Raw genomic sequence first — 16,863 nt, 5'->3', positions numbered from 1 at the left:
GTTGCACGTCAAAAATAGAACAAGTGCGACAAACATGATTTTTTTTAGTGAAAATGCATTCAAGTGCTTCAATAAATCCGTAGTAACATTACAAATTTGTCTCATCAACTATATCAATTTCATGTTAAAACTTTCAGGAATTAAAATTAGATGCAATATTGTTGAATTTCCCCCCCATAAATAAATAATTTAGTTAAGAGTAGAAAACTGATGCCTACTCATTTGAGGATCCTAGTTTACCCTACCACAATTAACGAACAAAAGAACTTGAACTATATCGAAGCATGCATAAAGGATTGTAAGAACTCATTATCTTTCACAACTGAAGCATACATCATAAACCACTACAAAGGGTTGCAACACTATCACCACCTAGTTCCATTTTGTCCATCTGAATCACCTGCAAGTCTTTTACATGGTCCTTACCAGAGGTAACAAGGTGTTAAGGTTTATGAGTTTTTATAGTCACAATTGTGCCGGGTGGGCAATAAACCTGGATAATCGGACAACATCGCTAGTAAGGGTATCTAATCATCGAAAAACTCATTTACAATGTCCTATAGTTAACATTTGAAAGCCGGATAATCAGTTCAACCCCTTGCATGTGGAGGAACAAGACGTTGACGTAACTCATCGGGTGCGTCTGCCAGTTCTGCATTGTTTTTTATACATGAGCAACAGTGAGAAAATAACATAAAATAACATTTAACCAAAAAATGGCAAGACCACCTTACCTTGATCTGTGAAATTGTACAGAGGTGGCACTGGTCGTCCATTTGGCAAGCTGAAATTTGGGTCTCGTAGACTATCAAAGAAGGGGTGTGCACATGCAGCCAACTGTAAACAAGAAACAATTAGGACAATAGACCAACAGTACCGAATATTTTCCCAACTTTCATTGCCTCAAAATGTAACTTAGCCGAAATTAGGTAATGATTTTCGTTTTATTTTCATAAATAAAACCAGGTAATGTTTTTAACATTAATAACCATCACATTTAAGAATGGTCAATCTTCCTTCCTTGTAGAATGATAATTTAACTGAATAGTGCAACCTAGATATAAAGCCAACATTTTCAAAAGCAAATTAAGAATTCTTACAGCAGTGCAACGTAGATTTGGTGAATACTGAAGCAGCCTTGATACAAGGTCCACTGCTTCAGGCGGCATTCTCTTGTCAAAAATCTGGAAATTACTAATTCAGTAAGATCTGACTGGAAATGCTTTATCATTTATGAACTACATGAATGCTTTAGGGGCAGCAGCATAGGAAAGAATTGCTAACCTTATGCCACGGGTGCGCTTTAATCTGAGGAAACTTATATTCATTGTAGTTTGGATTCATGCACTTTATTTCTTCTCTGGTTGGTGTCCCCAAGATCTATAGTAAATAAATGAACAGATCGAAGAAAAATGTTAGATAGATTACCAACATTGAATAAGAGAAACATTATAAAGCAAAAGGATGGGTAGGAAATAAAAGAAAACACGAAATAGTACCTTAATGATCTCTACTAACTGATCAACCCCAGTCTCTCCAGGAAACAATGGCTGCAAATAATCAACATAGATAAGTATCAATCTTAAAATATGCCTTTTATTCTAAGTCCAAGTTAGTGAACACAAGGAAAGACATCATCTCATTCCAAGTGAAATGCTCATAGGAAGATATGTTTGAATCTATTTAATGTTACTTCATGCTTGGCAGGCTTCTTGACAAAATTCAAAAGATACAAATTTTGGATAAATGGGTTTCTGCCCAAACTATAGAACAGTATATTAAATTTCAAATATCAGACAAGTGTATGCACAGAACCAGTTCAGAATACTTTTTCCCCACAAACAAGGGCTTCATGGAAATGTTGGATTTTGACAGCTGAAACTAAAGTCCCTTCAACATTAAAGAGAGGGGGGAAGAGAAGAAAAGGAAGTAAAACAAAATATTGCATACTCACATGTCCTAGAAGGAACTCGGCCAAAACACAACCAACAGACCACATATCAATAGCAGTTGTGTATTCACTTGCCCCGAATATAAGTTCTGGAGCTCTATAATATCGTGAGCATATGTATGATATGTTAGGTTCACCAGGCACCTAAAAATGTAACAAGATATTAGGTCAGGTACATTCTATCATAAGATCTTCAAATTCTGGAGGAAAAAGCACATACCAACATCTTTGCGCTTCCAAAATCACATATTTTTAACTGATGAGTTTGGGGATTAACCTGTGATATGCATCACATGTCAGCTAAGTACGCTTTGAAATTATAAAGATAAGTTCTAAGCAGTCTAAAGTACTATATGATCCTCATCTGTAAATCTTAGTTAAAATCTATTATGTTCAGAGCTCACTATGTATGCCCTCAAAACCATGAATTTAATAAATCTGAGAAAAGAATACCCAATGCTGATTAATAGATACATCCAAAGAAAAAGTCTTGAACACCACACTTGGAAAATCCATTACAAGTGTATGCATGTATGATACAAAAAAATGGTGGAAAGTAGCATAAACTTAATTTGAAATTAACAGGCACAAATCTTACCAATAGGTTCTGAGGTTTGATGTCACGATGACAGACACCAATCACTTGATGTAAATAATTTAATGCACGGCATATCTACAATATAGGCATTCCAGGACAGATCAAAATCATCACCAAAAAAAACAAGCTCAAAGCAATTAAGAATCCAAACCCTGCACAGAACTCATCACAAAATAAAAGGTTAATGAAATCGTAGTTTCTAGACTTACCTGGTATGTATAAAGTTGAACATATATGATAGGCATATGATGGTGTGTCCTGATATAGTTTTTTGAAACTTTGTAGACAGTGTCAGGTACATACTCCAAAACTAGGTTAAGGTACAACTCATCTTTATCGGTAGTTGAAAAGAAACAGTGCTTTAGTTGAACAACGTTAGGATGTTCAAGCATGCGTATAACCTGGAGCTCCCTATTCTTATATCTCTTATCTTGCAGCACCTTCTTTATGGCTACCGCTTCACCGGTTTCAAGACACTTAGCCTACAAGATATACATATTGTTGGTAAAGCAAACAAGTAATTGACAAGCATGTAAGACATTAAAACAAGGACAGCTATAGTTATATAAATACCATAAAAAGAAGACAAATACCTGAAAAACAACACCAAAAGAACCAGTCCCAACCACACGTTCGGCCATGTACGAGATTGTCTGAACCAGATAGAATATAAGTTATTAAAAGCTCAATGTTTTTAGAAAGCCATTAATAAGGTCTATAAAATAGCATTTACCCATGCAAACAAAGTAAGAAAGACCTAGTAAGTAATGGAACTCATGTATATGCAACAATCATGAAGTAATCACCTGCTTTGGTTGTCCATCTCGACCACCAATAGCAGTTGTAATTATTTGACCTGTTTCTGTTCCATGACCATTCACTGTAGTTGCTTCTATATCCTGCACGTAATAAACTTGTTACTTAAATCAGCAGTTGATGGCATTTACAAATTATTGTGGTTCAAAAGCAACTTGTTTTAGAATATCTTGGAATAGACAGAAAGGAGCATATGTGCATACTTTACAATGAATATGGAATATTTATTAATGATTTTACATTTACAGCATCATACAATAATAACTATATTAGGCATTGAACTTAGGAGTGAGAAAAAATGAATGACAATAAATACCTTTTCATTGTACTTATTGCCTTTATCATCTTTAATTTTCATTTCATGCAATTCTTTTGGAAGCTGATTATAACCCGACTTCCCACTTCTAGCTACCAATGATACATTAGATGTGTCGGCAGTAGTTTCTTTCGATGTATCTACATTCTCCACCTGATCTATGCTGCCTCTCTCAACAGTATTTGTTTCCTCGTTGACCTTTCCTTCAGTTTCTTGATCAAACTTGGCTCTTTTTGTGTTAGAATCTCCACCCTGAGAAAAAACAAAAGTTTCATTATATTTAGTTCTCACCATGATTAACTAAAGAGCACAATAACAATAACAATAACATAGAAGCTAAAAAACAACTTCAACCCTACCCAATTTACAGGGTATATACCAGCAAGCAAATTTATGCAAATCCAGGTAAGTGGCTTTTTTTGTAATATATGCAAATCTGCAATCTTGTGCCTTAATAAGCAGACACAAGTACAAATGACCAGTATCCATGCTGTTGAATGTAAATCTTCTTCATCTTAAGATTTTGACAAAATTACACTCTCAAGTCTCAACAGCATAACCATATGAAAAAAATGCACACAGCTTATGTTTTCATCAGGTCACAAAATCATGGACTTCAATCCACAAGTGCTTTAGATAGAATAACATCAAATGAAAGTACATCAGATACAGATCAGAAAAGGTCAGAATAGGAGAATGATAAAAACAAATCAACTAATTATTCCAGAAAGACAAAAATATTCACTTATATGAGAACAAAAAGAACCCTATTAAAAATAAATTCAATCCCAAAAAAATATGACAAAATTAAATTCCCATAAACATTAAAAAGCTTGAACGTGTTAATTTCTTACAGGATCTGAAGAAATGGAGGTCCTCCCAGAAGCAATGCTCTTCAACCGTCTCATCATATTCATGGTCTCTGATTAATCCACTCACAACCAAACAATCCAAACCCTATATCCCTCAAACCCCACCAAAAAAATTGAACCTTTTAAACAAAAAACAAACAATCCAAACAGATAGAAGAGATGGAAACCCAAAACCCAGATATCTCTCTCTCTCTTCCTATCACAGTTCTACCCAACAACAATAATGAAACAATGTTTGTTGTGAAACTTTCTCAATCTCTCTCTAGATTTTCTCTCTCTTGAATCAGAGACACACAGAGTTTACTTTCCCAGGTTGCCTTTTTTGTTTTTGTTAATGAAAATCTGTGAATGAATTTTCAACGGTCAAAGCAACATCATCAAATCCAATCATTCTACCGTCAAATTTTGTACCCTAGTCAAAGGAAAGATCTTGGCCGTTAATTGGTCATTGGTAAACGTTTCACGGTCCAGATCTTTTAGTTTCGAGAACAAGTGAAGTTTGGTTTGGTGGAATGATGTTACGGAAACACCCTCCACATGGTCATTAATTTACAGAAAATGGATTTTTGAACTTGTAACCTACTAACGAGTTAAGGGAACATAAGTTAAAAACAAGAACATTTAAATAAAGTCGTATTTTAAAAAAAAAATTAATAACTGAAATACATTTTTAAAATTTTTAATAGCTTTTTAATATGAGATATTTTTGGCAAAGCTTTTAGAGAACAAAATTATTTGCCAATAGTATAAGACTTTTTTACACATCATTCATAATTTGTATTTAATTGTCAATTGAAATGTGTACATATTGTATATAAAATTTAACATTAATTGTATATAAATATTACAATTTTTAATATTTAATTTAACTTGAATTTTAGGGAATCATAAATATTAATTAAAAAGCATTTATAAAAATATGTTGCTTTTAGATTCTTAACAAATTCAAATATTTTTGATGTATATTATTTAAATATTTTTATCTTGAAATTTAAAGAAACAAGAATAAAAACATTTATAAAAAATGTAGCTTTAAGTTATTAATAATTTTGTATACATATGTTTTTAATTGTTTTGATAAAAAAATTAATTAGTTACTACAATAAATGTTTGTATTGCATACATTAGCAAGAATATCTCAACTTATCTATATCTATACTTCTATACTTCTATATCTATACTATTAATAAAGGGAAAACACAAAATAACCACTCATTATGGTGTAATTTGTGTTTTCCTATTTTGCCCTCAATATCTTTTTATTTCTACCAAAAAACCAGATAATATTATTTTCTTATTTTATCCTTATTATCTTCTTATTTTAAAAGTATATTTAAAAATTTGAATATTAGACCAATTGAATAAATTCAACCCTAAATTTAGCGCAAAAATTATATTTGAATTTATAAAATACAAACTATACATTATAAACGATAGGAAAGCGGGTTGACAAGCACGACAATGCATGTCAACACGCTAGTATAAAATAAATGCTTAAAGGCTTAAAATAATTATATGAGGACTAAATGGTTTAAGTAGAGATGATAATGAAGTCGAATGGTTTGTATACTCATACTCATACCAGCACTATTTAGGAGTACTTAGGAGGGTATTTTCATCGAATGAGGATATTGACTATTTTGAATTATAAAAAATATGATATGATCGGATTAAATATGATTACATAGACTAACTTGTAAAGCAAACTAAACTATTCACTTAAAAAAAATTCAAAAAATAATAATACTTCATTTCCTACTTTATTCCAACGCAAAAAAGTTATTATACATAATTATTTATTTAATAAGAACCATTCGCTTTCGTTTGTTTGAGTGGCATGGAGAGAGAAGGTGTAAAGAAATTTGCAAATATCACTCCTATATATTTATAATATTCTATATTATTTAGTAGAGGGAAAACATAAAATAATTATTTCATCAAGGCATAATTTGTGATTTTCTATTTTGTCTTTATTATCTTTTTATTTCTACAAAAAACCATATAATATTATATTCCCACTTTACCTTCATTATCTTCTTATTCTTATTTTAAAATTGTATTTAAAAAAGTTGAACATTACACCAATTGAATAAATTTAACTGTAAGTTATAAATATTTAACACAAAACAATATATTTGTCATTTATAATGTACAAACTGCAAGTTATAAATGATAGGAAAGCAGATTGACAAATACAACAATTATTGTTAACATGCTTGTACTATATGAAGCCAAAATAACTACCACCATAATATAATTTTACTTTTCTATTTTGCTCTTAATTTTTTTACTTTTACAAAAAAAATATAATCATAGGAGCCACCATCAAAATATTAATTGTAAAATGAAAGTATCTCTCATCTTAAATTTTACATTCTAATAAAAACAAAAAATATAATAAAAAATATATTCAATAAAATAATTATAATATAAAATACACTAAATACAAAAAAAGACGTTCTAATTATATAAAATGAAACATATAAAAAATAAATATTTAGGTGTATAAAATAAAAATGTGAATCTATAGGCATAAAGTATATGTCAACATTCTAGTGAATATAATGGGTATGTTGTGATAACTGAATGAAAATAAATGTAGAGAATTGCTTAATATATTGGAAATTGTACATAATTATAAAAGACAAAAAAAAATATATGCACGGATAGTATTTGAGTTTTATACATTGTTATTGTATTATTCATCGTTCATGTCTAATTATCATTGAGTCTTCAAAAATAATACAGATAAATGTTAGATGATATACATTTTTGGTACTACTAAGGTATCCCTTACCTTCTTTTGGGTAAGGAACTAATCAATTTTGTGGTTCGTGACTGTCCCTCCCAACAAATGTCGCTCCCTAGAATCGAACCATTGACATTGGGGATTTTGTGGGGCCTTACACTACTAGACCAACGCCTTATTGGTAAATGTTAGATGATATACTTTTTTGTACTACCAAATGTATCTTTCCACCTTTTTGGGTAAAGAACTAATCGCTTTCAGTATTTGTGACTGCTATTAGAAATCGAATAAGTATCTTTCCACCTTTTTTGTACTCCTTCCAATAAGTATCACTCTATTAGAAATCGAACTCTCGACCTTGAGGATTCAGTAACACATTTGAGGATCTACTAAACATTTATACTGAATATATATATATTATACTTATTATAAATTAAGTCCTGTGATCTATTTACGAATACTGACTGATTTGCATTTAATTCCTATCAATACTTCAATAGGGTGATAATGGGTCATCCCGAGTCATATATTAACATTAATAACTCCAACCTATGTTCTAAATTTATCATTTGAGCATTTCGGTAGTTTTGTTATAGAACATAATTAAAGGCTTAATAACTAGGGAATGCAATAATATTTGACATATCCGTACCTGTAATGAATATTTGCAATAATAAAATATAGATGAATATAAGTGGCCATGATATATGTCTCGGGGTACTTGCATAAGTAAGTTGGCTTGGAATAAGCCAACTTATTATATTCTATATATGATAGGTGAATTTCATAATCAACCACATCAATAATTATTAGTATAATATGTATTACATGTAAGTGTTAGTCACATTATTACTATGGAGGAAATTAAAGCCAAAATTTGAAACATATAAATACAAAAACTAAAGAATTTTATAAAAACTAAAATTAAATTTCGCTAAAATTTCAGAGATAAAAACATTTTTATGCATAGAATAAAAATGTGTGTACGCATGCTCAGCACATCTCTAGTTTTTTATATTTGAAATAGTTTATATGTATAGAAGAAAAGCAATGGAAAAGCTAAATTAAGGTCAGCTAGATGAAAAAAGAATTGATTCATAATTTATAAGGGTTCGAGTTTAAAACTTGTTATAGATGTAATGTGTATATTGGTTGGTAATTATAACTTGCAAGTATCGGTGCATAGGCACATAAAAATTTGAATCCTTCCCTAACCCTTGCAAGAGGTAGAAATCCAACCCATGTGCAGTTTTGAATATGTATAAATAAAAAAACAATGGAAAGTGCATCCAGTTTGAATATTGATAGGATTCATTTGTTTAACAAAGTAGCAAGTACCCGTATATTTGAATGGGCGATACTTTTTACTTCAGGGTTAAAAACATTTATTATATGTGCATTCACATGATTAAAAACACATATGGTTACTCATATATTCGTATGATTAAAATATTTATATTGTTAAGAATAAAAATATGACACATACATTTTAATAGTTAAAAACACATATATTATTCATACATTTACATTACTAAGAACGCATATTACTCATGTGCATTCGCATAGCTAAAATACTTATATTAACATTGTTAAGAACATAGGGATTATCAGTACAATTTTACAAACTAATTAAATGTTATTATTATTACATTATTAAATGTTATTATTAAATAATATATTGGGTAATAAACGATGACTATGAGTGTACTTTTATCCTATGGGTGGGATGTACATTAAGAAAGTTGGATGATTTAGGAAGGAAAATTTTCACTTGTAGCACATGTTATAGATGATATGACAGGATTTTTTTTTTATTATAGAGTATATAGATTCACATTTTAATATTTTTTACTTAACTTTCTAACCCAATTCATTATATTGTTACCGTGCCAATCAATGATATGTTGTCTAATTATTATATATATTAAGGCCAAAAAATTTCATATAATACGCCCAATTCCAAAGAATGCTTTACCATTAATCAAGAAGATCACACACAAACAAGATAACATAGAGAAACACTTGAAAAGCGGGATGAAAAGCAAAATTCATATTCTTCAAGACAATTCTCGTGCGTAGCGATTCCCATATCCTTATTTAGCCAAAAACCTACCATGTGACCCATTCTTTAGTAATCTCACCATATTCACTTTTACTACATGCAATTAGGGATGACAACGGGCACGAGCGGATACGGGTAGTAGCTACTTGTTATCCATTTCAAAATAGGAGAACATTATCCATATCCGCTGTTACCTGTATGGGTGTCCGTGTGCGGGTATTTGCCAGTATTTTTGAGTACCCGCGAGTTTCCTATATTATAAATGAATTTTTAATTTTGTACTTTTATTATATTTCAAATGAGATAAAACTTAATTATTTTTGTACCTTTTGATTGAATATTTGACAAAAATGCTAAATTTATTAGTATTTTCCATTTGTGTGATTTTTTGTTATCATTTCCTTAACAAAAAGTATATATTTTCTTTGTAAAACATGCGTGTTTCTACACATGTAATAATATCTGTAGGGTGTTTCACCACCAAATTCAATAAAATATGTAAACAAAGTAAAATGAAAAAAATGTACATAGTGTAATGAATGTTAGAATAATGTACTTTTTATTTTAATTAAATATAATATATTAATCATATAAATAGTGGGTGCACGTAGGCACGAGTACCATAATACCAGTACCTGCCCGTATGTACTACAAATATTTTTAAAAACTCGTTTATAATACCCGCAAGTACCCGTTTGTGACACGTACCCGTGCCCGTACGAGTTTTACCTGCGGGTATCCACAGGTGCGGATTTTACATGCGGGTACCCACAGGTGCGGGTTTTTTTGCCATCCCTACATGCAATTGTTTTCTCAATGTACATTTCACTTAGGAGTGTTCATCTAATCCAAAGAAAAATAAAAAGGTAATGACATTTGTATCTTTTTTATTTATAGTGAGATAGCACTTTTATCCTTATAATTAAAAAAAAAAATTAACTGTCTAATAACGAAGAGGATCTTATTCCCATCTTATCAAGGACATATTTTCTTTGACATAATGAAATGCCATGTTTAGTTCTAGAAACCTCAAGGCCTAAGAAATATTTTAATTGGCCCAAGTCTTTAATCTTAAATTCTGTGTCAAGATGAGTTTTAAGAGATTGGATTTCACTAGGATCATTTCCAGCAAGAATTAAATCATCCACATAGATCAATAAGACAGTAAAATGTTGAGCATAAGATTTGGTAAACAAAGAGTGATCATATTGTGATTGCTTGTAACCTAAGGAATGCAAATAAGTAGACAATTTTGCAAACCATTGTCTACTAACTTGCTTTAAGCCATAAAAGGACTTGTTTAATTTGCAAACTTGATTGGGTTGAGAGCAATGAACACCCTGGGGTAGAGTCATATAGACTTCCTCATTAAGATCCCTATGAAGGAATGCATTGTTTACAATCTAATTGATGTAAGGCCCATCCTTGTGTGGCTGCCAATGCTAAAAGCAATCTGACAATAGTGAGTATGATAGCAAGGGAAAATGGTTCATAATAGTCTAAGCCCTCAGTTTGGTTATAGCCTTTGGCAACAAGGCATGCCTTGTATCTTTCTATGCTACCATTTGAGTGGAATTTGAGTTTGTAAACCCATTTTGAGCCAAGGGCTCTTTTGTTAGGTGGAAGGGTGACAACAGTCTAAATGTTGTTGTAGTGAAGGGCTTCTAATTTAGCATTCACTACCTGAATCCATTCAAAAGATTTGATGACTTGATTGTAATATTTGAGTTAAATTTGGGTAGTAATGGAAAGGGTGTGATGCAACTGTGTGGGTGAAAGGGATGAATAAGATAAAACAATATGGAGTGGATGTCTGATGTTGGAAGGAATGGTAGTGGTAGTAAGAAGATTGCAATGGTAATCATGTAAGTAGCATGATGGACGATAGGGCCTATTGGATCTTCTAACATGAATGGGAAGTGAGGGTGTGGTTATGCATGGTTGAACAGGTGAAGGTATGGCAGCAATGGTGTTTATGGGAGATGCAACATGGATAGGTTCCATGGTGAGGGAATGTGAGTGGTTGTCATGTATGGTTAAATTATGAATATGTGTATGTGTTGATTGACTAGTTTGGTAAGGGAAGATATACTCATAAAAAATAACATTCCTTGATTGGAAAATGTTTCTAGATGACAAATCATACATAAAGTATCCTTTTGTGCCTACTTTATATCCTAGAAAAAGACATTTTCTTGCTCTAGGATCTAATTTGTTCCTATGATTTATATGAGTGGAAGCATAAGCTAGACAACCAAAGACCCCCCTAAGTAGGTAAGGTCAGGTTGTCTTCCAAGTAAGACTTCATGAGGGGACTGAGAATTCAGGAAATGGGTAGGTAGTCTATTGATTAAATGGACAGAGTGTTTGCCTGCATCCCCCCAAAAACAGTTAGGTAGGCTAGCTTGGTAGAGAAGAGACCTTGTGGTGTTTAAGATATGATTATGTTTCCTTTCAACCACAGAATTTTGCTACGATGTTTCCACACAGGATTTATGATGACTAATTCCTAGATGTTCATAAAGGGTAGGCATAATAAATTCAGGCCCATTATCAGTCCTACCAGCCTTGATTTTCTAGTTGTATTGGGTGTTAATCATTTGGAAGAAATTCTAGACAAGTTTCCTTGTCTCTGATTTTGTTGTCATTAGATAGGCTCATGTATGTCTTGTAAAATCATCCACTATGGTCAAAAAAATACATTTGTCCATGGATGGTTTGTTGGCTAAGAGGCCCCCAAATATCTATGTGTATAAGATCAAAGGGTTGAGAAGTATGTGAAGTACTATTAGGGAAAGGAAGTCTAGTCTGCTTAGCCATATGGCAAACATCACAGATTTTATTTGGATCAAATTTTACAAAAGGTAGATGACTACTTATACACTGCAAAACATAATGAGAGGGATGTCCTAATCTAAAATGTCAAATGTCAAAATCAGGAGCATGCTTATTTAAGAAACTAATGTCATGTAAAGGTTCATTAGTAGCCCTAAGATCTTTATCCAAGATGTATAGACTGTCACAAGTTTCAGCAAGTCCAATCGTCTTCAAGGAAATCATATCATGAAATGATAGAAAAGTTTTTATCAAAGACAAGCTTGCACCTTAGAGACCAAACTAGCTTATGTATAGAGATCAGATTGTATTTGAAACTAGGAATGTATAAAACATCATGAAGCACAAGAGTGTGAGTCAAGTTAACAGTTCATGAAGATTTGACAAGAATGGTAATATTATTTGGAAGTCTCACATGTATCGGTTTGATAGAATTAAGTTTTATGAAATTAGAAGCATCATTGATGACATGGTTAGTGACTCCACTATCAAGTACCCAAGAATTATGAGTAATTGTGGTACCTGAAATGAATTCACCACTAATAGTTTCTGGTTGATTCTATGTTCATGAGTGGTGGTGATCTGTAATGCTTCCTCTTGGTCATTGTTGATTTCCATATTGCTTCCTCCAATTCTCCTTGCTTTCATTTCTTGGTCTATATGAACACTATTAATTGATCCATTTTCTTGCTTAGACTTGAACTTGAAGTTAGGAGGGAAACCATGTTTGAAATAACATGTTTATGAAGTGTGCCTTTCTTTACCACAACAGCTACACACTTTGTTGTTATTGCTTGATCTAGAAGGCTTTCCACTAGATCTTGTTCACGCATTTCCCTGATATCTCCTTGTGATGCTTGTATTTTTATTGTTGAAATCAGTATTGTTTATGCCTGCATTTATGTTCCCTTGATTCCTTGAAGACTTATTTGAGTTGATAGAGTTACTGGCATTCTTGTTGTTATCATGTATTGTTCCTTCATGATGTCTTTCTTGCTATAGGACCATTGAGAATACTTTGTTAATTGATGGTAGTGGCTCCATGAGAAGAATATGAGCCTTTACAGTATCAAATTGGTGATTAAGGCCTTTAAGGAAGCACATTATGTATTCATATTGTCTATAATTCTTGGTAGGACAAGTGCAGTTTGGTAGAGGTCTTAAATCATCCAGTTCTTCCCATAATGTCTTCAAATCAGTGTGGAAAGTGGATACATCTCTTTCTCCTTGCTTCATGGAGTGTATTTTCTACAGTAAATCTGATGCACTAAATGGCCTTTTGAAAAGTGTTCCTTCAAATCTTCCCAAAGATCTTGGGCATTATCTATATACACAGTACTTTGTGCTATTTGTTGTGTGAGTAACCTTGTGATCCAAGAAATCACTATGGTATTGCATCTATCCCAAACATCATATGTAGGATCTGATTCATGTAGAACACATATTCTATCATCTACAAATCTGAACTTATTCTTTGATGAAAGTGCTCTCTTCATGACTCTTGACCATGAATGGTAATTCCTTCCAGTCAAGGGTGGAGAAACCAGTATGAAGCCTAGATTCTCTTATGGATGGAGGTAATATGGACTAGTTGGATTTTGTGAAGTGTCTACTCCATAGGAAGGATGTTGTGTCTGATCTGATTCAATATCCATGGAAGAATGGTTTATGAGAAGAGAAGGATGCTTTGTGGAATGAAGAATTTGTGTAGGAGAAGAATTTGTGTAGCATAATTAATTTAGCAGCAAAGCTCTCACTAGGAGAGCTCTGATACCATATTGAAAATTCATATTGAAGAAGACTAAATAGGTTTGTTTTTTATATTATTGATTGATACAGATTACAATGGTATGAACCAGTATATATACATTAACTTGCTTGATATACAAGTAATGTAACAAACATAACAGACCTAAAAATTAATGATTTTAAGCACAATTAACACGTGGGAAATAGAGCTCCACTACTAAACCAATTCCTAACTAACTAAGAGAAGCTAAGTCTGCACATGTTGGCAAGAGTTTGTGCACCAACATGGATCACTTGATGCAGCATAAGCAGGGCTATTGTCTTGGTCATTCTGAAACAAAGTTATGCTGCTGGCTATGTCTTGAATGCTTGGTCACAATGCTCCTTTAGATTCTGTCAATAGGAAAAGGCACATCATGCCATCAAGCATGTGCAAGGCAAACAAAGTTAAGATAATAAACATATATTTAATAGTTAGTGTCAATGCGGAACCATTTGAACTATTCTCTTATCAACTTTCTTTTGGAAGGTCTCCAAAAAAAAGTTTCTTTTGAAAGACAATGGCAAAACCGATTAGAGATCATCTCAAGTGGTGGAGAGATAGTATTTAAAAAAAGTTTATTTTGAATGACAAAAATATTATTTTTTGGTAGTTAAAAGAATAAATGTGTCATAACATGTTGAATTTATTTTACTTTTGAAGCACTTGCCTCTCCCATACTATAGATGATCCTTACTCAATAAAACCGTTTGCTTTCCCAGTTTCAACCATAAAATATAAAACCATAATTTTTTTGCAAAATGTTGGAGAAACTTTAATAGATTTAATGGTGAGATACTCTAGACTTCAAATTTCTTAGAGGAAAAGCATATAGATAATATATAGTAACTTGATGAAAAACGTATAGATGATATATAGTAAATGCAGTAAGCTGAATTTTTTGACCGTATCAAGCCAATTATATACTTCTCAGATTTATAATAGGAGAAACACATGCTTGGAATTTTCAAATATTGTTGTTATCTTTAACTTTAGAAACTGTTCATTCTTATCCTTTGTAAAGAATTGCTAGATTTAATACTGTTGTTGGCCAAAGTCATGCCAAACTAATTGCTTCCCTCTTTAATACTAAAGAATCGAATACTAAAATATGAAATAAATATTATTTTGATTTTTGCTTTAAATTATCTTATTTAAAAATAATTTATAATATGGGTCATTAAAACATATTGGATGACATGTCACCATCTTCATATTGTACTAGAGAACATCTAGATTGTATGGTAACAAGAACATAAGCTTAACAAACAACGATTCTTTATCTCTTGCAGATACTTCATGGCCACCACCTCAATTCCAATTCACTGTCAACAACATCTAATTCCTCCATTAATACTACTTGTCCATATATGTATCTTGTAAATATTGATGTCAATAATTTTGTTTCCTTTGACCCTTATTTTATAACTAGGGAGGCCCAAATGAAGAATGTGAAAGAAAAGTCAGGGTGTTGGAGGTTTTATTTGTAGTGAGACCCTTCCCCATTTCCTGCTTTGTTACCTTGGCAACTTGGGTCTGAGAGTAACCTGAACTCCAACAATCTTGTCCGGTTTGTTGCAAGATTTAGGTGTTGTAGATCTTTCACATATTATCATCTATTGTAGCAATCAACCTGTACAATATATACTTGCAAATCCAGTATTTCATGAAAGAACCAAACATATTGAGATATTTAGCTTCTACTACTTTTTCACGTATCACTTTCAAGCTTAAATTGTGGGATATACACATTCCAACTTCAAGGGGTATTAAACCATTTTCAAATTCCAGTTACAATTACTTGTAGTAGAGGCAGAACTAACTTGCCAGCATAGCTTGCCTAGCACCTGAGAAGCAGAGTAGTAGAAGCTTGCGTTGTGGCTTATTTGTGTACCACAAATTTGGAGGTGTATAGAAGAATTTGTTCTTAGTTGCTCAGCTGACAAGTCGGTTATGTAAAAGTAGTTATTGAATTAATTAGTTATCTAAAAGTAGTTATGTGATTCCTCTTTCTATTCTTTCTATATATAGCTTGAATTGTAGCATTATAATCATCAATTCATTTACTCAATTCTAATGAAATTCAGAATTCCAATTCGTTTTCATTTTTCTCTTTGAGAAAGAGAATTCAATTCTCATCGCCATGAATCACCATGTTTTTTCAATTTATGTTGAAATAAAATAATGAGAATAAAAATGTCTATAATCATTCTAAAGTGAGTTCCTTGCCATTGTGTATGAAATTCAAATCCTTCAATAATTATTAAGAGAGATAGCCATTAGCCTTAGGGGTGGAGGGTTTCCTTAGTTTAAAAAAGAATATAAAATGTAATATATGCGTGTAAGGGGTACGTAACACTAATTAAATGCTGAATGTGGTCATCACATTGAATGCCTCATTAAATCTTAAAAAGTTAAAAGCATCTACATTCCTATTGTTAGAGTATTTCTATTAAAATAACAACATTTTTCATTCATTTGTTGTTATGAAATACTTAATTCTAAAGAATACTCATTGCACAATAACATTTGTTCTTATAAGAAAATGTGAGTATCAAAGGTAAATAGAATGGGAGAGAAATCATTTGTTCTTATAATATAAAAATGTAGGTAAGTTGTGGAACCCAAATAAAAATAAAAATAATATTTATTATTGTGGAGAAAAAACTAGTTGTTATTTTAATTTATGGAGATATGTAATAAATTATAAAATAATGTATAAAATTTAATTAGGAATAAAATTATACTCTTCAACTGAGATACTCTTAACTCTTAAGGTGACTTTTGCCTTCATATTTTCATCATAGTGGAGTTTGATCGACTGATATATGCTTGTGGTTCATACTTCTCATATTAGAGAATATTTTTTACATTA

The 16,863-nt window shown here is 31.7% G+C and overlaps 1 protein-coding gene across 1 annotated transcript; it reads right to left on the bottom strand.

Moving 5' to 3' along the window:
• Nucleotides 1-273: 273 nt before the first annotated feature.
• On the bottom strand, nucleotides 274-4,993 carry LOC109340987 (shaggy-related protein kinase theta-like). The gene is made up of 13 exons (XM_019578772.1): nucleotides 4,536-4,993; nucleotides 3,682-3,933; nucleotides 3,356-3,448; nucleotides 3,143-3,202; nucleotides 2,759-3,031; nucleotides 2,550-2,624; nucleotides 2,172-2,228; nucleotides 1,955-2,095; nucleotides 1,500-1,550; nucleotides 1,285-1,380; nucleotides 1,101-1,184; nucleotides 735-837; nucleotides 274-652 (listed from the first exon to the last, which is right to left on the bottom strand). Exons 1-13 carry the CDS (start codon nucleotides 4,596-4,598, stop codon nucleotides 591-593), a joined length of 1,410 nt encoding a protein of 469 aa, XP_019434317.1. The 5' UTR covers nucleotides 4,599-4,993; the 3' UTR covers nucleotides 274-590.
• Between the last annotated feature and the right edge of the window lie 11,870 nt (nucleotides 4,994-16,863).

The sequence above is a fragment of the Lupinus angustifolius genome, unplaced genomic scaffold (genome assembly GCF_001865875.1).
Source record: "Lupinus angustifolius cultivar Tanjil unplaced genomic scaffold, LupAngTanjil_v1.0 Scaffold_313_32, whole genome shotgun sequence".
NCBI classification, from domain to species: Eukaryota; Viridiplantae; Streptophyta; class Magnoliopsida; order Fabales; family Fabaceae; genus Lupinus; species Lupinus angustifolius.
Note: the sequence above shows the minus strand (reverse complement) of the source record. Positions and strands in the feature narration are given on the sequence as shown.

Coding starts and splice junctions, on each gene's coding strand:
- LOC109340987 (XM_019578772.1), bottom strand. CDS start 4,598: ATGAATATGATGAGACGGTTGAAGAGCATTGCTTCTGGGAGGACCTCC. Junction 3,934..4,535: donor CCTCCATTTCTTCAGATCCT/GTAAGAAATTAA, acceptor GTTTTTTCTCAG/GGTGGAGATTCTAACACAAA. Junction 2,096..2,171: donor TTGGAAGCGCAAAGATGTTG/GTATGTGCTTTT, acceptor TTACATTTTTAG/GTGCCTGGTGAACCTAACAT.